Source organism: Girardinichthys multiradiatus, chromosome 4 (genome assembly GCF_021462225.1).
Source record: "Girardinichthys multiradiatus isolate DD_20200921_A chromosome 4, DD_fGirMul_XY1, whole genome shotgun sequence".
NCBI classification, from domain to species: Eukaryota; Metazoa; Chordata; class Actinopteri; order Cyprinodontiformes; family Goodeidae; genus Girardinichthys; species Girardinichthys multiradiatus.
Genome location: NC_061797.1, coordinates 30,450,048 through 30,473,118, shown reverse-complemented (window position 1 = coordinate 30,473,118; position 23,071 = coordinate 30,450,048). Strand labels below are relative to the sequence as shown.

General features: G+C 38.9%; 3 protein-coding genes across 4 annotated transcripts in view; 2 read left to right on the top strand and 1 right to left on the bottom strand.

The window, feature by feature from the left end:
• Positions 1–1,561: 1,561 nt before the first annotated feature.
• emc8 (ER membrane protein complex subunit 8) lies at positions 1,562–4,716 on the bottom strand. Of its 2 annotated transcripts, none has more exons than XM_047363906.1 (5): positions 4,214–4,716; positions 3,442–3,518; positions 3,282–3,351; positions 2,990–3,084; positions 1,562–2,875 (listed from the first exon to the last, which is right to left on the bottom strand). In XM_047363906.1, the coding sequence occupies exons 1-5, from the start codon at positions 4,424–4,426 to the stop codon at positions 2,716–2,718; spliced, it is 615 nt and encodes a 204-aa protein (XP_047219862.1). In that variant the 5' UTR covers positions 4,427–4,716; the 3' UTR covers positions 1,562–2,715. The 2 variants fall into 2 exon arrangements, with proteins under 2 accessions (XP_047219862.1, XP_047219863.1); XM_047363907.1 differs by having other exon boundaries at positions 2,735–2,875; positions 2,986–3,084.
• Positions 4,717–4,773: 57 nt separating this feature from the next.
• Positions 4,774–9,275, top strand: LOC124867454. The gene is made up of 5 exons (XM_047363908.1): positions 4,774–4,853; positions 5,528–5,604; positions 8,403–8,567; positions 8,706–8,837; positions 8,970–9,275. The coding sequence occupies exons 2-5, from the start codon at positions 5,529–5,531 to the stop codon at positions 9,104–9,106; spliced, it is 510 nt and encodes a 169-aa protein (XP_047219864.1). The 5' UTR covers positions 4,774–4,853; position 5,528; the 3' UTR covers positions 9,107–9,275.
• Positions 9,276–13,051: 3,776 nt separating this feature from the next.
• dusp22a (dual specificity phosphatase 22a) overlaps positions 13,052–23,071 on the top strand; it is a 29,951-nt gene continuing 19,931 nt past the window's right edge. The window contains exons 1-2 of the mRNA XM_047364120.1: positions 13,052–13,356; positions 19,083–19,116. Of these exons, the coding sequence (XP_047220076.1) occupies positions 13,336–13,356; positions 19,083–19,116 (55 nt within the window). The 5' untranslated portion in view covers positions 13,052–13,335. The remainder of the gene's footprint in view (positions 13,357–19,082; positions 19,117–23,071) is intronic.

Here is a 23,071-nt window from a genome sequence, read left to right as displayed (position 1 = left end):
TTCAATGCGGCGTGGCATGGAGGCAATCAGCCTGTGGCACTGCTGAGGTCTTATGGAGGCCCAGGATGCTTCGATAGCGGCCTTTAGCTCATCCAGAGTGTTGGGTCTTGAGTCTCTCAACGTTCTCTTCACAATATCCCACAGATTCTCTATGGGGTTCAGGTCAGGAGAGTTGGCAGGCCAATTGAGCACAGTGATACCATGGTCAGTAAACCATTTACCAGTGGTTTTGGCACTGTGAGCAGGTGCCAGGTCGTGCTGAAAAATGAAATCTTCATCTCCATAAAGCTTTTCAGCAGATGGAAGCATGAAGTGCTCCAAAATCTCCTGATAGCTAGCTGCATTGACCCTGCCCTTGATAAAACACAGTGGACCAACACCAGCAGCTGACACGGCACCCCAGACCATCACTGACTGTGGGTACTTGACACTGGACTTCTGGCATTTTGGCATTTCCTTCTCCCCAGTCTTCCTCCAGACTCTGGCACCTTGATTTCCGAATGACATGCAGAATTTGCTTTCATCCGAAAAAAGTACTTTGGACCACTGAGCAACAGTCCAGTGCTGCTTCTCGGTAGCCCAGGTCAGGTGCTTCTGCCGCTGTTTCTGGTTCAAAAGTGGCTTGACCTGGGGAATGCGGCACCTGTAGCCCATTTCCTGCACACGTCTGTGCACGGTGGCTCTGGATGTTTCTACTCCAGACTCAGTCCACTGCTTCCGCAGGTCCCCCAAGGTCTGGAATCGGCCCTTCTCCACAATCTTCCTCAGGTCCGGTCACCTCTTCTCGTTGTGCAGCGTTTTCTGCCACACTTTTTCCTTCCCACAGACTTCCCACTGAGGTGCCTTGATACAGCACTCTGGGAACAGCCTATTTGTTCAGAAATTTCTTTCTGTGTCTTACCCTCTTGCTTGAGGGTGTCAATAGTGGCCTTCTGGACAGCAGTCAGGTCGGCAGTCTTACCCATGATTGGGGTTTTGAGTGATGAACCAGGCTGGGAGTTTTAAAGGCCTCAGGAATATTTTGCAGGTGTTTAGAGTTAACTCGTTGATTCAGATGATTAGGTTCATAGCTCATTTAGAGACCCTTTTAATAATATGCTAATTTTGTGAGATAGGAATTTTGGGTTTTCATGAGCTGTATGCCAAAATCATCCGTATTAAGACAATAAAAGACCTGAAATATTTCAGTTAGTGTGCAATGAATCTAAAATATATGAATGTTAAATTTTCATCATGACATTATGGGAAATAATGACTTTATCACAATATGCTAATTGTTTGAGAAGGACCTGTATAGTTAGAAGCATTTAGACCCAAAAAACCGCTAATTGATTTTGAACAAGAGCTGATCTACAATAAAACTAAGTTTTCAAGTGTAAGAGGTTCTGAATTTATCTTTTTAATGTAAATATGTTTCTAAAATTGTTTACATATTATATATATATATATATACACATATATATACACATTTATTTACTGTAATAATAGCACCTTAAAACAATAAATTTCCAGAAACAAAATAAACACATAGCACATCAAAACAATTACTTTTTTTCTTGTGTATGGATCATGTTATTTTACTTTATTATATTCATCACAATCATATTCAGAAATGCAAACTCTCACTTCCAAATATTCATCACTGCTTTTTCTACATTTTTACTTCAGAATTTTAGTACGAATCAACAGATTGAAGTATGTTATATAACAAGAAACTTTTAGTATGGCACTGCTTATCTGCAATACCCTTGTTATAGTGTTAAAAACAATCAGGACAGTTGCATAAAAGATTGGAAATTTATTTCACAAATGAAAAAGAGTTCAGTGAGTATCCTGACTCTTTCAGAAATCAATTTCATTCTACATTCAGTTCATACAGGTTCTGTAAAAATGTCACGTTTTTAAACAAATCTTTTGTTAATTCTGCACAGTTCTACCTCAAAGGCAGCCCTATAACCTGAAAATCTGTTTATAATTAAAACATTTAAGTGGTTTAGAGAAGTCAATTAAGAACACACACACACACAACCTATAAACTAGTCATTCAAGCAAGCATCTATTGCAAAACAAAATCCACACATTCCTTTGACCCGATACAGTTCCGACATTTAAATACGTACAGCATATTTAAACCTTTCTGTACATCTCTTGTAGAGCCAAAACTAACATCCAAAAACATTGTGATGAAAATAAGCAAAAAAAACAACACAGACGTGTGTATGCATGAAGCATTAAAGTAGGTCAGGGAAGGTTTTCCAGCATCAGGGCACATTTAAATATGTGAATTTTGTTTTGAACCTTCCGAAAGCTTAACATTTAGAAGTGATCTCTTTAGATTTATTCTCACATTTTAAAATAAAATCATTACCTATGCTTCATTAAATAGTTAGAACTTGATTTCATCATGGCTACTAGCTATTGAATTAGCAGAAATCAAATACTCTAGAGCTTTTGCACATATCCAAATAAACAAACCATTTCAAAAGCCAGAAAAGTTTAATTTAAGAACAAACTGCTTTTATCACCTAAGTATCACCTTGTAAAGGTGGACACAGGCTAACAGTGCATGTGTGGTGACTGCACTTGAGAGATTTCAGCCTTGGGGATCAGTGCTCCACCGATTCTTTCAGTGCAGGAGGTTTCTGATTTAGCATCATGCAAGCAGAAATGGCTGCAAAATTTCACATGGTACTCTGAAGACTTGGGCTGATTGTCTTAACATAGATCCAGGACACACTTGTTAATGGCAGGGTTGGTCCAATCATTTCTTAGATCATCCAAGTGGTTGTCAAAGTCAATCAAGTTCTCATAGGACCTGCCCACCAGCAAAGCCGATGTGATCTTCTGTGCTTCGCTCCAGTCCTCAAAAGCATCCCTAGAAGATATTCAAAAATATCCACCCAGTAATCACATGCTAATCTACTTTGGCTTTAGTAAAACACAGTTTATGTGCAGGAAACAAAGGACATGCAAACATATACTTACTTACATTGTTACCTCTCTCTTTTTCCACTTGTTTTCAATGTAATCATAGATAAACAGAATAGGCTCAAAACAGCTCATTGTTAATCTGCTGCTGTCCACCTACAAACATATGATGAGGAAGGGAAAGGGATTATTGGGAAGATGTGATTATATATGTGCTGCAAATATTTGGGATATGTACCAAAGTCAGTTTAATTCATCTGTACAGTAGGTTCTAATATACCTCTAAGCTGAAATATCAACAAATCACAATAAAACTATTTGATGCTGATTTAGTTTAAAAGATCAAACATTACCATAACAATAACTGCATCATTGAAGTTCTCAGAAATCCTGGCAGCCACTTTTTGAGCAACTTGATTTGGCCTGAAAAGATGAAAGAATTATGCAACACAGATTACTAATGGGTTTCGTTTTACTGAAAAAGTAAGGGGATACTGGTTTAAATCTTTGTACCTAGAATCCTGCGTCTGTTCATTGGCTTGATAATATCCAACAATGATGTAGTTATTTTCTTTACACCAAGTATCAATCTGACAAAAGAAAGAAGGAAGAAAACATGTAGGGTCAGAATGGCAGCTGAGGTCAGATTAGGATTGTTTTTAAGAGACAAAGAACTAAACTGTAATTTTATTAAATGCACAAAGCAGAAAACAATTTCAACAAAATGATGGCTTTGTTAAAACTATATGTGATAACAGTTGACTTAATTTTGGGAGCTGCAGTGCTAAGTCTAAAGTCTAGTCCATTCTACAGTTATTTTGTTAACTTAACTAAACTCTGTTGTTCACATCATAGCATAGATTCAAAACTACTTCCTCTATGAAAAAACCTGTAGCATTTTCTTTTTATGTTAATCTTATTAGAATTTTTTAAATAATAATAAAAAGACATGAGTTAGTAAAAAAATAAATCAACAAGTTAGATCCCAAATTCTTAACCCTAATAAGGTATTGTTTGTTTGTTTTTTTAATAAATAATAATAATGTCACCCTGATTTTATGTAGTAAAACCTGCAACTATTTTTTTTTTTCCTCAGTGGAATTACAGGGGTGAAAATATTGAATTACTGACCCGCAATTCAGCACACTAAAATTGTGTGCATTTCAACAACCAAGTGAATCCCATAGAAGCTTTAAATAAAGCTAGGCTCAGAATACATTCATTCCAACCTGATCTGCCACAAAAACTAACAGCTACGTGCAGAGTTTCATTGGTGAAAACTTACCAGTGTCAAAGCTACTTCCAGCATTGGTGCTAGAGCAAGAGTACCGTGGAAAAGAGGGACACAGTCCACGCACAAAACTGGACCACTGTGACCATCTTTCTTCTTCTCTTTTGTCTTTTCAGCCACCAGCAACCCATTCACAGCACAGTGGGGATATTTAGCAGCATGTAAAAGCATTTTACAGTACGCCTGACTAGTCAACTGAATAGGCATGTCTGTAAGAAAGCAGGTGGGGGGACAGTTCCTTTCAAAGTGTCGGAGCGGCTAGATGCGGCGAAGAGCGACTGGTGCTGCTTAGCTGTCGTTACCAATCATGCCCGAAGAAAAGTAGAAATATACCTCAGCAGTTTCCTTTTTGTCTGAATACAAGGAGTCAGTTATGCCTTCAGATTAGTACATACACTCTTTGTAGTTACTGGTAATCATAAAAGCATTTTTTTTGTAAAATGAGTAACTGGTTTTCAGTCAGAGAAGCTAATCTTGCGCCCACCTTCCATTCTTTTCTGTAGCACCAGTGTTACCGTAAACCAGAAACAAGTAGTCGTAAAGCTCCTACGGTCGCAAAGGCCTTACGTTCTTCCGCACGGCGACCCACTTCTCTTCAGACCGTCGGCGGACAGGAGAAAGGAAAACGCTGCAGGTCGTTTGTTCAAAATTGATCTAAATCTTTTGGATTGTACGAAAATATAACACAGTTGCCTTTAATTTTAACGTGTAACGTTAAACGTATCATAACAACATGCAGTACAGCCGGGGAACGGCAGTTTCTTTCGGTCACTTTGTAGAGCGAGTCTGAGCTAATTTACCGGTTAGCTATCGTTAGCATTCGTAGTCAAATTTTGCACAGGCTGAAGATGTGGATGTAGAAAAGGTTTTATTGCTGAGCCATGGGCTTAAGGGAATGTTTTTTCCGAGCGTAAAAACACAATTATTAACACAATGCTGTTTTTAAAAATCTTCACAATTTTGGTTTTGTTTTTTCCGGGACTCTGTGACCTTGTGTTTGTAGCTAACGCTAACATTAGCTTAGCTTAACAATGAACGGAAAACCTTTAGTTTGGTCGCACTGCCTAAACAATATATCTGCTTCACCAAGTATAAATGACATGAAGTGAGTTATATTAATGACGACCGCAAATAATCATTTAACCCGATAGAAACCTAAGAAGTAGGATTATATATTTTGTTTTACATTCATTTGATGCATATGCGGTTTTAACCGGGTCTGTGACAAAATAGGCTGCCGTTTTGAATATAAAGTCCAAAAAAAGTTGGCCAACTTGTTTTGAAATTGATCTCCCATTGTCTCCACAGAATGCTGGCAACAAGAGCCCTGAGCCTTATTGGCAAACGTGCCATTTCTACATCTGTCTGTGTACGTGGAGGACATGGTAGGTCATGGTGCCAAACTGAATTTAATGGCTTCCTTTTCTGGCGGTTGATATAACAATACAAGGAGCTGATGCCAGGTAAAATTATACGGCTCTGAAACGAGGTTTAAAATGTAACGTTTTAAACTAGAGTTTATTGGTCCATAAATAGTATTCATGTCATTGCAGAATGTGGCTGCAAAGGTGCTGTATTTTCAACAACAAAGTTCTCATGTTCACTTGTATGTATGTGTATATATATATATATATATATATATATATATCACTTTACAATAAGCGGTATAATGCGAGCTAAAGGAACAGCTTCAGATCACATTTCTATTTACACAACCTCAATACAAACAGGCAGTTTAAAGTTTTCACTAGGAGCTCCTACTTGAGGACTTCGGGGAACTAGCAAAATATTTCTGAGTGGGCATGTTAATGTTGCATGTTTTCTTACCAAACATTATTATATTGTTGGCGCTCATGCAGTTAGATGATGGATACCTCTGCTACAGGTAATGGCTAACCTTAATCAGGAGAGAACACACGTGTGCACATGTTCTTATTGTGTTAGTAAGAGCAACAGCAGAACGTGAATACAAAAAGCTGGTAATGATGGTATACATGTGGTTGACATCCCCACATGCCTGTTTTTAATCAGCAGTATACAGAAATTTCGGGCATCTGATGATATGTTTTCTATTGTGATTTGTGAAGACTGTTGGACTCAAATAACCGTTGAATATGCCACCAGGGATTTAATAATCTGGTGGTTTCTCCCTCAGTTGAGTTGTAACTGTAAACATTTGTTTTGAGAGAAGTTCAGCATTGCTTCTTGAATTAAGGACAAATTAATTTCTTGTTATTTTTGATTGTTTAGTGTGGAGATACTTTTAGTTAATCACACGTTTTGTTTGATTTATGGTCAGTAAGGGACTCTATGCTTGTTCTTTCCCAGTCGGATAAAAATATATTTTTTTAAAAGTATAAATTAAGACTGCAAGCAGCCTTCAGTGGCCCTCACAGTTCGGCGCCGCTCGGCTTGTGTAGCGACTGCGGTAGCTTGGCATCGCCGCCTCCACACAACTGACGAGTCCACCACTCAGTTACGCAATTCGCCATTAGGCAGCACTGTGAGCAAGATTTCATACGACCTTCGTTCATGCTAAATTCTGCTCCGGCGAGAAGTGTTTAAAATTTGGGCGAAATCCGACCTTCCCAATGGAAGCTGCGCTCACTTGGTTGTTAGTGGGCAGGGCTAATGTGATGTCGTCAGTTGACTGTGCGATTGTGTTCAGCATTCATCTATGATGATGCATACCAAATTTAAAGTGAATCTGATTATATATGAGGGAGATCAAGCGGTTGAAATTTCTTAGGGCGCACTGTTGATCCATTTTCCAATGTTACCCAAAATAACCATTTGTGGGTTGATAAAGATCAACCATAGAGGATGAGGATGATATCTGGACCTTCCAAATTAAAACAGTACACCTCCTGTTCTCAGGGGGCGAGGCTTCAGTGATGTCTGCATTTAACCAGTGAATAGTTTTTGGAGCCAGATCAGGCTCAGTCCCAGAAGGTTTCATGTCTCTGCGACTTTCCTTGTAGGAGCTGTAACACTTTTGTTTTTCTTGTCGAGTAGTCAAGATTTGAGGCCTGGTCCTGCCTCTTCAGCATTTTCAAAAACTCACAATTTTGATCACTTTTAATCCCCCATGCCTTTAGAGCATACTAACCAAATTTGAAGTTGATATCTCAAAATCCCTAGGAGGAGTTCGTCAAAGTTCAACATGTACGAAATGTCAAATGACCCTTTGACTGAAAATGGCCGACTTTCTGTTGGTTTTAGGACCTTCCACTGACTTTTTGCATGACATATGTAATTTAACATCAGGACTGACGCCCGTGCAAAATTCGATGAGTTTTTATACATGTGTGGCCTCCAAAAATGCCAATTCATTTGCCGGATGAATAATAATAAACGGAGCGATTACAATAGGTAAATTAAGTTTACTAATAAGTAAAGTTACCAGACAGTTCTACCTTATATAGCCTTAGACTGATTTGGGGTACTATTACACTGCATTTAGGATGCCTCATTTTAGGTTTAAGATAGATCCTTATATTATTATCTTTATATCTTTACACTTTTCTGTTGATATCAACTGTTGGTTTTTATTTAAGTCGTCTATTTCAATGGTAATTATCATTAATATGATTTGGTAACACAAATAGTTCGCATTACATATTGATATAAGTTAATTGTCTTTGTAAGTTAAACTATTAAATGCCTGCTGGTGGAAAAATTAAACGTAAATATATCAAAGGTAGTAATATTAAACCATTGCAATAAATAATTGTCAGTTAAGTTGACTGATAAGTCGTTTGTTAACAGAACAATGTGATGCAATTCATTGCTTTTGTGTCTGGATGGTGTATTTAGTCATTTCTGAACTTAATGAATGTTTTCAGTTTAAGCAGAAAATTGATTTTTCCCCTGCAGCTGGGTCACACAGACTAGAATAAAACAAGTATGACTAAATCAAATTGTGACCAGTTTATGTCTCATGGGTTAGATTGTTTCAGCCTGACGTTCTTCATTTTATCCTACCCCCCAAAAATGCTGTTAGAAGACTATCTTGGTTATCTTTTGTTTCAAAATAAGCCAGTAAGGGTCCACAGGAGGAAATCTTGCATATCATACCCTTTGGTGATGTCAGAAGCTTCTGACTCTTTTGTCTTTGGTCTTTGAATGCATATGTTGATTTCAACATACAATTTCACACAAGCCTTTGTGTATTTTTCTGCAGGTGTTGCTAAGGTCGAGGACTACACTCTCCCCCCCTACTTTGACAGGCGTGAGACCCCTCTTCCTGATGTGGCTTTTGTGCAGCAACTTACATCAGAACAAAAGTCTCTAAAGGAGAAGGAGAAGGGCTCCTGGGCTGCACTCACTAATGAGGAAAAGCTTGCCTGTAAGACTTAATGACACATAGCCTTTTTTCTCTCTAGTCAAAACAGTTTTAATCATAAGAAAAAACATTATCTTGTTATATTCTTATTTTCTAATATGTGAAAGACTTTATTTAGACCTGTGTGTCTGCCATGTTTAGTGTACCGCATCAGCTTCAAAGACAGCTTTGCTGAGATGAACCAGGGATCAGCAGAGTGGAAGAGTGTGGTTGGGGGCATCATGTTCTTCCTGGGTTTCACTGGCCTAGTTGTTCTTTGGCAGAGGAAATATGGTAAATATGGAAAAATCTATTTGCAAGCAAATGTAATTTTATGTAAATTTTTTACACTATTTTAGTTTCAGAGGTAAAAGTCAATTTTTTTGCAGTTTGATTCAATAGTTTGTTGATGCTTTCTACTTGCAGTGTATGGACCAACCCCACACACATTTGACACATTGTACAAGGAGCAGGAACTACAGAGGATGTTGGACATGAGAATCAACCCAGTTGAGGGCTTCTCAGCCAAGTGGGACTACGAGAACAAGCAGTGGAAAAAGTAATTGGCCAACACAACCACTGCCATTGCTTGGATCTGTGCAAATCCAACTCATACAAGAATATCTATATTTCTGGTTTTATCAATTGTTCCAATTACTGCAATCTGAGCGTTGTGGAAGGCCACTTCCTCCTAAGGTCCCTGTGTATAATAAAATAACGCGTTAAACCAAATAAAAGCTCTACAGTTATTTCTTTCCTTTCCATCTGTTCCCAAGGAAGGCATCACCAAAGGACGAGGCCTACTTTATAGGGTTATCTTAAAAATATTAACGCTGTAAGTTTATATTAAACTTTCAGGTTTTTAAAATAGGACTTCTGTTGACCTTTTGTGCAAATGCTTTTTGTAAACATGTTCTCTAATCACCTGTGAGATGGAAATATTTGGAGAAATGTATATTTTAAGCATTTGTGCATTTGCAAGAAGCCCAGTTACTCTTAAAGCTGTCATTACATTGGACAGTACAAAACTTTCACCAACACTTTAGTTACAGGTTCATCAACTATATGTCAGGGTTGTCTTACAAGTCATGCTGATAACTGGCTTTCCAGATGTCAGTATAAAAGCCTTTTGGCTTGGTAGGATCCATGACAGCTTTCTGCTGTATTCTCAGGATCTTCATAAAATATATGTCATTCAAGTGATGTATTGGTACCAACAAAATTGGATATTTGCTTATGGCAAACAGGTGGCTCATATAATAATCCTAAAATCAGATATCTGAAATTCAGTTCTGCTTTGTAGAAACTATACAGGTCCTTCTCAAAATATTAGCATATTGTGATAAAGTTCATTATTTTCCATAATGTCATGATGAAAATTTAACATTCATATATTTTAGATTCATTGCACACTAACTGAAATATTTCAGGTCTTTTATTGTCTTAATATGGATGATTTTGGCATACAGCTCATGAAAACCCAAAATTCCTATCTCACAAAATTAGCATATCATTAAAAGGGTCTCTAAACGAGCTATGAATCTAATCATCTGAATCAACGAGTTAACTCTAAACACCTGCAAAAGATTCCTGAGGCCTTTAAAACTCCCAGCCTGGTTCATCACTCAAAACCCCAATCATGGGTAAGACTGCCGACCTGACTGCTGTCCAGAAGGCCACTATTGACACCCTCAAGCAGGAGGGTAAGACACAGAAAGAAATTTCTGAACAAATAGGCTGTTCCCAGAGTGCTGTATCAAGGCACCTCAGTGGGAAGTCTGTGGGAAGGAAAAAGTGTGGCAGAAAACGCTGCACAACGAGAAGATGTGACCAGACCCTGAGGAAGATTGTGGAGAAGGGCCGATTCCAGACCTTGGGGGACCTGCGGAAGCAGTGGACTGAGTCTGGAGTAGAAACATCCAGAGCCACCGTGCACAGGTGTGTGCAGGAAATGGGCTACAGGTGCCGCATTCCTCAGACCTGGGCTACAGAGAAGCAGCACTGGACTGTTGCTCAGTGGTCCAAAGTACTTTTTTCGGATGAAAGCAAATTCTGCATGTCATTCGGAAATCAAGGTGCCAGAGTCTGGAGGAAGACTGGGGAGAAGGAAATGCCAAAATGCCAGAAGTCCAGTGTCAAGTACCCACAGTCAGTGATGGTCTGGGGTGCCGTGTCAGCTGCTGGTGTTGGTCCACTGTGTTTTATCAAGGGCAGGGTTAATGCAGCTAGCTATCAGGAGATTTTGGAGCACTTCATGCTTCCATCTGCTGAAAAGCTTTATGGAGATGAAGATTTCATTTTTCAGCACGACCTGGCACCTGCTCACAGTGCCAAAACCACTGGTAAATGGTTTACTGACCATGGTATCACTGTGCTCAATTGGCCTGCCAACTCTCCTGACCTGAACCCCATAGAGAATCTGTGGGATATTGTGAAGAGAACGTTGAGAGACTCAAGACCCAACACTCTGGATGAGCTAAAGGCCGCTATCGAAGCATCCTGGGCCTCCATAAGACCTCAGCAGTGCCACAGGCTGATTGCCTCCATGCCACGCCGCATTGAAGCAGTCATTTCTGCAAAAGGATTCCCGACCAAGTATTGAGTGCATAACTGTACATGATTATTTGAAGGTTGACGTTTTTTGTATTAAAAACACTTTTCTTTTATTGGTCGGATGAAATATGCTAATTCTGTGAGATAGGAATTTTGGGTTTTCATGAGCTGTATGCCAAAATCATCCGTATTAAGACAATAAAAGACCTGAAATATTTCAGTTAGTGTGCAATGAATCTAAAATATATGAATGTTAAATTTTCATCATGACATTATGGAAAATAATTTACTTTATCACAATATGCTAATATTTTGAGAAGGACCTGTACATAGCTGTCTGCATAGCTATTCTGTCCATTATTGACACCAAAAACATCTTGGCTAGATACCACTTTTTTCAATCAGCCACAAACTCATTTGTTCTGGACACAGACCTGCATACCAGAGGCTGAAAAACAGTTCCCTGAGTTGATGGACATGGAAAAAAGACCCAGACTCGCTCATTGTTTTGGGGGATTTTAACAGCGAACTCCCCTCCAATGAACATCCAAAATGCAGACATTAAGTGTCCCACCAGGAATAAAAACACACTGGACCACTGCTACACAGCTTTTAAAGATCCATTTTAGGACTTTGATCACTGCTTCATCTCATTCCAAACTATAGGCAGAAATTAAATCTGTGTTTTAGACAGTTAGGAAGTGGACTGACTGGCAGAAGTGGTTAATCCAAGTCCAGAAAGTAAAAAGCCTCTACAGAGATTAGTTTCAACCATTTGCATTTCCAGCTCCACAACATAGACTAATTACTTTGTTAATTGAACAGAATGAAGGAAAACTAGGCAGGGTTTTCACTTTCTGGACCTGGATTACCCACTGCTGATGAGTCAAAACAGATTTTACAAGCTTACTCACTACACAGATTGGAGTGTTTTTGAAGCTTCAGCCTCTGATCTAAGCCAATTTACTGATGCTGTGACGTCATACATCAGTTTTTGTGAACACACGGGTGCAGATAGAGACCTTTCACACATACATCAACAATAAACCATTGTTCACTTCAAATCTGAGGAAGCCAGGGCATAGCATAGCAGTAGAGTTTAAGATCTTCCTGAGGAAGATGTAAATGGGCTCTTAAAGCATCAGAAGACCAGGAATCCTCCAGGACCTGATAATACACCTTGTGTATGAGAACCTGAGCTGACCAACTGGCTCCCATCTTCATTCAGATCTTCAACAAGTCTTTAGAGCTGTGTGAGGTTCCCTCCTGCCTCAACTGCTCCACCATAATTATTTTGCTAATTGATTTATCTGTTGACAATTTTTTCAATAATTGGGAGATTTTTTACAGAATTTGAGTGAAATGAAGCTAAAACAATGCAAGTTAAGGACTTTGGGATAGAGCATATTTACAGTCTGGTTCTGTATACTACTGTCAATTATTCAATTATTAAATTAGTTGACAATTATTTCCATAATCAATTAATATTGGTTATTGCGGTTAATTGTTTCAGCTCTAATTACAGGGCTCGTGCAGTTTTGCTTACAGGTCGGCAGATGATGCAGTCAATCTGGGACTACATTCTGCACCACCTTGACCACCCAGGGACATAAGCCAGGATCCTGTTTGTGGACTTCAGCTCTGCTTTCAATATCATCAACCCATCCTCCACCAGAAGCTCACCCAGCTCACAGTGCCAGCCTCTACCTGTCACTGAATCACCATCTTCAGTGCATTAAACAAAGCTCTATCCTCTATGTAAGGATTTTTTTTTTTTTCTGTTCTGATATTAGGTTTGAAATAATATTTTTACAATGGCGTTGTAGTTACTGTATAGTACAGTTTTGTCTAGCATGTCATGATTGCAAAGAATACTATCATTGTTTGGGAAATGAGAACAAGTTGGTTGTAGTTTGTATTATATGTTACAATGGCCTGCCATACAGAGGGTCTGACAGAACTGCCGCTTACCACAATCCGGAAGACGGTGCAGCATGACTGAGCTGTGGCTGGAGCGGAGTCGAGGTCAAGGTTACAGTGATCCTAAATGTTCATAGAAACAAAACCTGATGAACCTGTGGGTTACGCTGTAAAATAGGCGTCGGCCACTGTCTGCTTTATGAGTCAGAGCTAAAACAGTTCGGCGTCGCGTTTTGGACTCCAGGTCCATGATTACATACCGCCGCTTTTCCAGGTATCCGAACTGGCGTAGCTCACCGTAAAGTGGTCCGGAGACACCATGGGAAATGGAATGAACAAGGTCAGTTGTGCATTAGCAGGCGTGATTGTGTGAATGCCTTCAGCATTCACACAATTGAGATCCTGTTTCTCTTTGTTATTATTATGTATAGCTAATACTTTTTTTTTGTGGCACCTATCTCCTTCATTCTTTGTGCTATTTCGGCCATTCAACTTTAAAACTGTTCAGCTCATTTAGGAAATTACGACTATGACTTTTGGTATTAATACTATTTATACTTTTTAAAATATTCAGCTTTTTGTGCCGATTTTCGGCCCATTGAAATGAATGGAAAATCTTAAAAATTCCACAAATTTCAGCTAAAACTTTGTGCTCTTTCACAGCTTACTACTTCTGCATATTTTCAGCTAGAAACACCATTAAACTTTTAAAATGTTCACAAGACATTAAGCTATCTTCAAATGATTCAGCTTTTTGATATCTTTTACTGTTCTTCTACCATCGCGATTCAAATTTTATGCAAGATTTTTGACGTTTTTGTACAGTGTCAGACCTAGTGTACACTCTAGGTTTTTGAATAACCTGAGAAAGTACGAACAAACTCTCCTCACTTGCTCAATTTTCACTCTACTGGCACAAATTAGGTATAAAAATGTAGGATGCTCTTTCGCGATTCAGAAAATGTCACCCTCATTGATGTGGGACTAATGGATTTCACGCAACACGCCCGGGAGCAACGCAAAGTCAACACACCTTCAATGGAAAACCTATAGGAATTTCAGAAAAAATCAGAGCAAAAAATCCTTAAACTCACACATTTTCAAATCGCAGTCTCTCGTAAACCGTTCAAGACATGAGACATGAGCTTTGCACCAATTCATCTTCAGACCTTGCTGGCGCTCACAGTGAAGGAATTGTTTTGATACCTTTTATCGTTTTGTCATAAAAAAGGTTTGTTTAGGAGTACCAAATCTGTCCTTCCCAAAATTGCTTGAAATTAACAAATTTCTAAATTATCCACTTTCTACACTGTCACATCTCCTACACTGATTTATGTAGACACATGAAAATCTCTAGGATTGTTCACCGATCCGTGCTGATACCTACGGTCCAAAAATTAGTTGGATACCTTTTATCGTTTCCTCGTGAAGTAGGTTTGTTTGACAGTGAAAAATTCACCTTCACTCAGGTTAAAAATGGTCAAAATTATCCACTTTTCACAGGGTCACACCTCCCAGACAGATTTTTGTAGAAAATTGAGAAGCTCCATGATTGTTCACCAGGGCCTGCTGATTAATACATTGCATGAATCAAACTGATAGCCATTATAGTTTCCGAGTTATTAGGTGTTCAAGAGCATGTTCAGGCATTTCTATGTTTTTCTCAATTTTTCCCTTTTTTTCACCTAGCGTTGTGCCTTTATTATTATATTTTCAACAAAAATGTGTTAATATTCTCGTTTCCCTGTCCGTTCTGAGAAAAACGGTCCAAGAATAACGTTGATAGCCCTTACGGTTTCCGAGTTATGGGCAGTAGTTCGGGAGCATGTGCCACCATGTTATAAAGCCAGGCCATGATGAGACACAAAGTGTGGTGCTGTGTGAGTGAGAAACAGCAGCGGTTGGGCGCTCATTAATTACCATAGCAACAGAACACAGCTGCCAGTGAAGTTAAGTAACCTCTGACAGAGACTGGCTCTGAGGCTGACCTCAGGCCAGAAGCTTCCATGAATGATCACAATAAGTCAGTCACAGCTGACAACCACACTAGACTTTCAAAATAAGACCTACACATACTCTACAAAATAAAAGCCTCTTTTTACACTGAACATCAACCTTCCATATTTACAAATTATTTTTTAAAGCTGATAATAGCATAAACAATGATTTCAGCTGAGCAAGCAGGTTGTATATGACTAATGGAAATAACCCAGACTTGAAAGGACAACCCTGCTAGATTTTCAAAATAAGACAAAAAATGCTCTACAAAATAAAAGCCTTTACATTTTAAAATATAGAAAATTGCAGCACTGGGCTTCACACTAATGTTGGAGCTCATCCAGTGTTGGAAATAGGACCATGTTGGCCTTTTAAAATAAAGCTTACTGAAACATTCAAAATTAAAGCCTCAGTCTTCCAGAGGTAGTAGTAATTTTTTAAGCTGATAATAGCATACATAATGATTTTAGAATAGCAACCACATTCTTTATATCTAGTGGAAGTACGCCAGACCTGAAAGGACAACTATACTGGACTTTCAAAACAACACCTAGACATACCCTACAAAATAAACGTCTTCATATTTCACACAGCGATAATTGCAGCATTGGTCTAAACACTATTTCTGGGACTCTGTGATGGAAATGGATCTACTTTATCCTTTCAAAACAAACACTGATATTTACAAAATATAACCCTCAACATTCCTTAGTTGGGGCCTGCCATAGCAATGAAGGGAGAACAGTGAGTGGCCTGACTCCCATGGCATTGCCTGGTGGCACCTATTACTACACATCTCTAAACTGGCCAAAGCAATGCAAGGACACATAATTACTGGTGAAACAAGAACAGGTCTAGATATACATCTTAACCTTCTATCCTCAGTCATAATGCACACCGTTCTGTTGCTTTGGTTCTGTACCACAGCCCCACAACCTTTGGCTCTGGTCCGAGAAGCACGCACCAAGAGGCAGGCTCGAAATTTAGACGGAGCCTGCCTCTTGGTGCGAAATTTAGACAGAGCCTAAATTATTACTATTATTATTGTGTGAATGCTGAAGAGTGAATAATTTTAAAAGGCAATTTCATAGACTTTTGAATATATGCTGTAGTAAGCATTACCATTTTAGCTAATTTTAGCTATATATTGCTTTTTGCATAGTAGATGGGGTAAATTAATATCAGCCTTCATCTAGTGATAGCCAATATGCTAATGTTATCATTTTATCTTCTCTTTATCCTCTCTTCTCTCTTAGCTGAAGAAAACGTTTGCGTATTTTAGGCAATTTTTTGTTTGTTTTTGTGTTTCTTCAGCGTATTTGTTGTTAATTCATTTTTTTCTGAAATTTCTGCACTTTTTATGTATTTTAGCACTGACTTCAACTTAAGCTATATTTTTGCTTCAGTCTATGCTTTTTCAGCTCATCTATGGCAGCTCTTTCCTGCTTTTTTAAAGTTTTTGTCAGTTCTTTCAACAACTCTTTCAACAAGTAGGTTTGAGGTAACTTTACATTGTTAAGCTGTTTTATAGCTAATAGTCTTCCTGCTCAAACAGATCAGATGACAGTTTTTCTTTGCATTTTCTGCTATTTCTACTAATTTATCAGATTTCAGCAGATTCTCTGCAGTCAATTTCAGCTTGTTTCTGCCAGCTTTCAGCTAAAAAATTCAGCTTACAGCATTCACACTGCATTTTTGCAGGAAATGCTAATTTTTCTATTTCTGTTTGTGGTCCCTCTAACTTCACTCTCTATTCAGGCAGTGTGATGTTTTACTGTCACTCAAATTGATCTGATGATCCATCTAGAAAGACCTCCAAGAAAAAGCAAGATAGATATGGAGCAGACTTGGCTGTTAATGTTGGGGTTCTTCTGCGATTTAAATCGTTAATACTTATATTACCTCGTGACATAACTGAAACTCATTTGCGACCAGTTCATGCGTTTGTGGTAAACGCTAATTACCTGGTTTTTGCAAAGCTAGGATTGTTAGGTACGTGGCGCTGTGGTGGATGGTTACCTTAGTCCTGGTGATTTTTTTAAATAATTTCTATATTTACTATAATGATGTGATTATGTCTGCAGGTGTCATGTTATAAATTTACTCTTGGAAAACAATTTATGAAAATACAGGTCCTTCTCAAAATATTAGCATATTGTGATAAAGTTCATTATTTTCCATAATGTCATGATGAAAATTTAACATTCATATATTTTAGATTCATTGCACACTAACTGAAATATTTCAGGTCTTTTATTGTCTTAATACGGATGATTTTGGCATACAGCTCAGGAAAACCCGAAATTCCTATCTCACAAAATTAGCATATCATTAAAAGGGTCTCTAAACGAGCTATGAACCTAATCATCTGAATCAACGAGTTAACTCTAAACACCTGCAAAAGATTCCTGAGGCCTTTAAAACTCCCAGCCTGGTTTATCACTCAAAACCCCAATCATGGGTAAGACTGACGACCTGACTGCTGTCCAGAAGGCCACTATTGACACCCTCAAGCAAGAGGGTAAGACACAGAAAGAAATTTCTGAACGAATAGGCTGTTCCCAGAGTGCTGTATCAAGGCACCTCAGTGGGAAGTCTGTGGGAAGGAAAAAGTGTGGCAGAAAACGCTGCACAACGAGAAGAGGTGACCGGACCCTGAGGAAGATTGTGGAGAAGGGCCGATTCCAGACCTTGGGGGACCTGCGGAAGCAGTGGACTGAGTCTGGAGTAGAAACATCCAGAGCCACTGTGCACAGGCGTGTGCAGGAAATGGGCTACAGGTGCCGCATTCCCCAGACCTGGGCTACAGAGAAGCACTGGACTGTTGCTCAGTGGTCCAAAGTACTTTTTTCGGATGAAAGCAAATTCTGCATGTCATTCGGAAATCAAGGTGCCAGAGTCTGGAGGAAGACTGGGGAGAAGGAAATGCCAAAATGCCAGAAGTCCAGTGTCAAGTACCCACAGTCAGTGATGGTCTGGGGTGCCGTGTCAGCTGCTGGTGTTGGTCCACTGTGTTTTATCAAGGGCAGGGTCAATGCAGCTAGCTATCAGGAGATTTTGGAGCACTTCATGCTTCCATCTGCTGAAAAGCTTTATGGAGATGAAGATTTCATTTTTCAGCACAACCTGGCACCTGCTCACAGTGCCAAAACCACTGGTAAATGGTTTACTGACCATGGTATAACTGTGCTCAATTGGCCTGCCAACTCTCCTGACCTGAACCCCATAGAGAATCTGTGGGATATTGTGAAGAGAACGTTGAGAGACTCAAGACCCAACACTCTGGATGAGCTAAAGGCCGCTATCGAAGCATCCTGGGCCTCCATAAGACCTCAGCAGTGCCACAGGTTGATTGCCTCCATGCCACGCCGCATTGAAGCAGTCATTTCTGCCAAAGGATTCCCAACCAAGTATTGAGTGCATAACTGTACATGATTATTTGAAGGTTGACGTTTTTTGTATTAAAAACACTTTTCTTATATTGGTCGGATGAAATATGCTAATTTTGTGAGATAGGAATTTTGGGTTTTTATGAGCTGTATGCCAAAATCATCCGTATTAAGACAATAAAAGACCTGAAATATTTCAGTTAGTGTGCAATGAATCTAAAATATATGAATGTTACATTTTCATCATTACATTATGGAAAATAATGAACTTTATCAGAATATGCTAATTTTTTGAGAAGGACCTGTACATCAAGTATCATTAAGATATTAAAGTACATTTCAGCAGATCTTAATAATGTATTAAATGAGGACGCTAAGTGGGAAAAATATTTCTATCCTTACTGCTGAGATGATGTTAAGGTTTTATGTCCAATTTTTATTAACGAGGGAAATCAGCTTTTTTTAGGGTGACAGTTCTGGTCCAAAAGCAGCACTCCGGTGTCACTCATCACTCTGCATGGCCGCATCATGCCTTGTATGGCTGTGAAGGGCATTTGCTTAGTTCTTAAGCCTTAAATCCAACCTGGCCTGACCTGGAACGAGCAGAGTTCTGGTTTCTGAGTTGGAATGGATAAGAGAATGATTTTAATGCAACATGTCTGTGGCTGCTGCTTCACAGGTTGTTGATGGCCTCTACCTGGGCAACATCAGAGGTAAGAAAACATGTTTACTGCTGTGTTACTGCTTTAAATTTAGGAAATGCAGAACAAACAGGCCATACTAGCCTTTTAGTCAGAATAACTGTGTTGGATAACTGATACCATAAAATATTTAAGCTTGTTTTTTATTGATTGATGCAACACACACACACACATACAGTCTTCCATTAAACCAATTTTATATGATTTTGTTTTATCTCAAGGTCATTGGGTAATACTACACAGTATGCTTTAAAATATAAAAGTACTCACTAGTAATTTGCATGCTCTGTCCTGTAAATATCACCTAACAAACCTTCCAGTAAGTAAGATTCTGTTCGCTGCTGAGAGCGAGTCTGAGCTAGGAGAGGACAGAAAACTATCTTAGTGAGGAGGTGTGGTGATTGGTGTAACGCTGTCTTCTAAGAGGTGAGATTAACGGCAAAAAAAAGCAATCCTAGTAATCAATGGAGAGAAATTAACCGATGATAGAATTTAGACTGGATTCAGAAATGTGTAAATCGTGATCAGAAAACTTAGCAAGATTAAATGAATTGTCAGACAGCATCAACATGTTTGAAAATAGCTTCTTTACATGCTCGTCATTATTTTGATTTACTTATTATCATGTTTACTCCCCATGCTGGTCGTTTTCATACCGCATCTATTTCATATTAATAAATTTCATATTAATATTCAGCATTTTACTGTCAATGCCTTCTTGTATAATGTATAAAACAAAGTGGAGAAAACCGAACTGGACAGAGGAGCAGAACCTGGGATCACGGTGCGAACAAACAGGCGTTCCCAAGCAGATCAATGCGTCGTTCCCTCTGCTTTCAGCACCAGCCTGCAGTGTGAGCACCGCTCGTACCTGCTGTGATCGGAAGGTAGAGAGGAGATTGCAGCACACCAGCGAGCTTCTCCACAGACGGGGGAGCGTTGTAGAAGACCATTTAGGCTTAGGCTGCTGACATCATGTACAATACAGCAAAATACTTATTCACCTCATTTACGTCTTCCTTCTATGTATATAGTGCTTAGATTATTGTATTGTATTTGGTCTACAGTATGAAAAGGTGATAAGAAAGGAGAGATATTTTCCATACAATAAACAACAGTGAACTATGATAAGGTTTATCTTATCTCTATATTTATTATCTCTGAATTAATAATTATATGATTGTTATAGAAGTTTGTGTGCTTATTTACTCGACTATTAAGGGGCTGGATCTCTGCACGGTCGAGCCGGTTGCTTTTTATTAATTCACTGTTGTTTCTAGTACAGAAAATTTCTCTCCGCCTTTCCGCCATCTTCTCTGCTTAAGACACACTTAGGCTCACCGAAAGTCCTCCTCACTACTCCATTTCCTCATGTTTGGAGCTCTCTTAAGGCCTAAGATGCTAAGATGAAAGCTTAGAATGACGTCACTAGGAGCTACTTTTAGTTTTAGGATTCTTTGTGAATACAGGCCCTGGTCATGTAGCTGACTTTTTTTATGGGTCAATGTCACAAACTGATTTCTGTTTGTGTTTGATTAAGATAAGTATCATCTAGAACAAGTTGCTGATAAGACTGCAATAAGAATCAGTGATCATGTGAGTTTTATGATAGCTGGTTTTGCCAGACACTCACCCTCTTCCCAGCTTCTCTGGCATTTGCATGTCCGCTAATTTTAGCTCCCCCCACATGATGGCAGAAGCACCACGGCTAAAATTAGTCCAGCTTGCAGGAGCAAGAGAACACAGGACTAACTATTGCAAATAATCTGTTCTCAGAACTGCCTCAGCAAGAGCTTTTAGTCCTACAGGTCAAAGTTGTTTATTTTGTGTAAAATATTGACACAGAAGGGATTACTACAAAGGAAGCACATATCCTCATTTTAACATCTTTTCAGTTTTGTTTAGATGTGTAGTTCACTATAGTTCTAGTCATTTCAATGTCTGAAATGATGAAATGGGTAAAAACAGCAGCTGAGGATGATGCTGAATGTTGCCAAAAAGTGAAGATGTTACATTTGTGACACTGAACTTTGGCATCAAGATAAAACACTGTGCCCACTCAAGTGGAAAATATTAATAGCAGAGTCTATAGTTTCCATCTAAACTCAGAAACTCAAAAACATTTTATACTGGGGGTTATCTGGTGAGGAGAAGGTAGCCAAAGAAATGTTGTCTGACAGCAATAGCTTGAAGACTTAGTAAACGGGCACCTCACCCAGAGATTTAGAAGTGTCATGTGCTTGATTTTCACTGCAGTGGTGATTGTCTGCTTACAACAAAAACTTTAATACAAAGGTGGCTCTATTTTAGTCAGGTTGTATCACAACAGTAACAGTTAAAGGCATTTAAGTATATGCTGAGCTAATCCAGCTGTGGAGATGTTTATCTACCAAGCCACCTCTACACTGATGATTTATCGGATGATACAGCAGACAGCAAAATAAAAACAAAAGAATACGTTTAATACTTACCAAATGCTGATTTTCACAAATAACATTTTTAGACCAGCCCTCTTTTTTTTAATTGTTATTGTCCTTTGCATAACTAATGATTTTATATCAGTAATACCATATAATGACATTTGGTTTTTTCCCCACCTCTAATCTGATTTGCAGTCTATGGAATAATCATAATAATCATACTTCTCTGCACATTCGACATGTTGATACAGGATATTTGCTGCGACATTACCTTGAAGAAATACAGTGCCTTGCAATAGTATTCACCCCCCCCCCCCGGTCTTGCCTCACAACCTGGAATGAAAATGGATTGTTTGAGAGTTTGCACCATTTCATTTAAAGAACATGCTTACAACTTTTAAGGGTATATTATTTGTTTTTATTGTGAATTAAACAACAAATTGTTAATAAATAAATAAATCAACACTGACATTTTCTGTTATTTTGTCCTGTGTCCTGTCTGGCAGAGTAGCGCTCAGAATTGTTGTCTGAGTGTCAAGAAAAAGCCCGAAGGATTTACCTTCACAAGTGGAGCATTACAGCTAATCCTTTAAAGCTCTGCTTGATATTTATAAAAATAAACTTTATTAGAAACTGCTTTGGGATTATTCCAGTTGTTACAGAGACAGAAATGCAAAGGGAAAAAAAAGCATGAAAGAGAGAAAGGTGTGCAAAAAGGAAAAGGGGAGAGAAGGATAAAAGAATGGGGGAAAGAAAGAAGGATCAAGAGAATAGAAGAGAACACTCTGCTTGCTTCTACACCTGCAGAAACGTTCATATTACCAGTTTTTTACCGAAAAGTGCACAGTACTTATCAATGCAAGACGTATTTAGTGGTAAATGCGGCTCAATATAGAACATTTGTGTATCTGTTAACACCTGAATCTAAACGCCTGTGGGTCTAAGTGTGAGCGCACTTGTGTATACAAGGTTTCTCCATAAAAATATGCAGGTAGTGTGGTGGTGAGGGTATAGGCCCCACATTTGATGGGGAGCCGATCCAGGAGAGGGAGCAGCCCAAGACCCAACCTGACTCTATTCTTGGGGGTGATGGGATGTGTTGGGTTTGTGTCAGACAGAACATTTCTCCTGTGAAACTGCAATTCCTTCAGGGTTACCTTTGGTCTCTGTTTTGCCTCTCTGATCAATGCCCTCCTAGCCCAGTCTGTGAGTTTTGGTGGGCAGCCTTCTCTTGGCAGGTTTGTTGTTGTACCATGTGCTTTCCATTTGAAAATGATGGATTTAATGGTATTCTGATGGATTTGAAAATTTTTATAACCCCACCCTGACTTATACTTCTCAACAACTTGTCCCTGACTTGTTTGGAGAGCTTCTTGGTCTACATGGTGTGATGTCTCTTGCTTAGTGGTGCTTCAGCCTCTGGGGCCTCAGAAAACTTACTGACAGACCATTTGACACTTAGATTGCACACAGGTGGACTTAATTTCACTAATTATGTGACATTTGAAGGTTATTGGTCGCACCAGAACTTTATAGGTGCTTTATAG

Excerpts from the sequence above, each read along its gene's own strand:
- LOC124867454 (XM_047363908.1), top strand. The coding sequence starts at position 5,529 with ATGCTGGCAACAAGAGCCCTGAGCCTTATTGGCAAACGTGCCATTTCT. Across the intron at positions 8,568-8,705 it reads TAATGAGGAAAAGCTTGCCT|TGTACCGCATCAGCTTCAAA; the intron begins GTAAGACTTAAT and ends TGCCATGTTTAG. Across the intron at positions 8,838-8,969 it reads TCTTTGGCAGAGGAAATATG|TGTATGGACCAACCCCACAC; the intron begins GTAAATATGGAA and ends TTCTACTTGCAG.
- emc8 (XM_047363906.1), bottom strand. The coding sequence starts at position 4,426 with ATGCCTATTCAGTTGACTAGTCAGGCGTACTGTAAAATGCTTTTACAT. Across the intron at positions 3,519-4,213 it reads TGGAAGTAGCTTTGACACTG|ATTGATACTTGGTGTAAAGA; the intron begins GTAAGTTTTCAC and ends TTCTTTTGTCAG. Across the intron at positions 2,876-2,989 it reads AAAAAGAGAGAGGTAACAAT|GGATGCTTTTGAGGACTGGA; the intron begins GTAAGTAAGTAT and ends AATATCTTCTAG.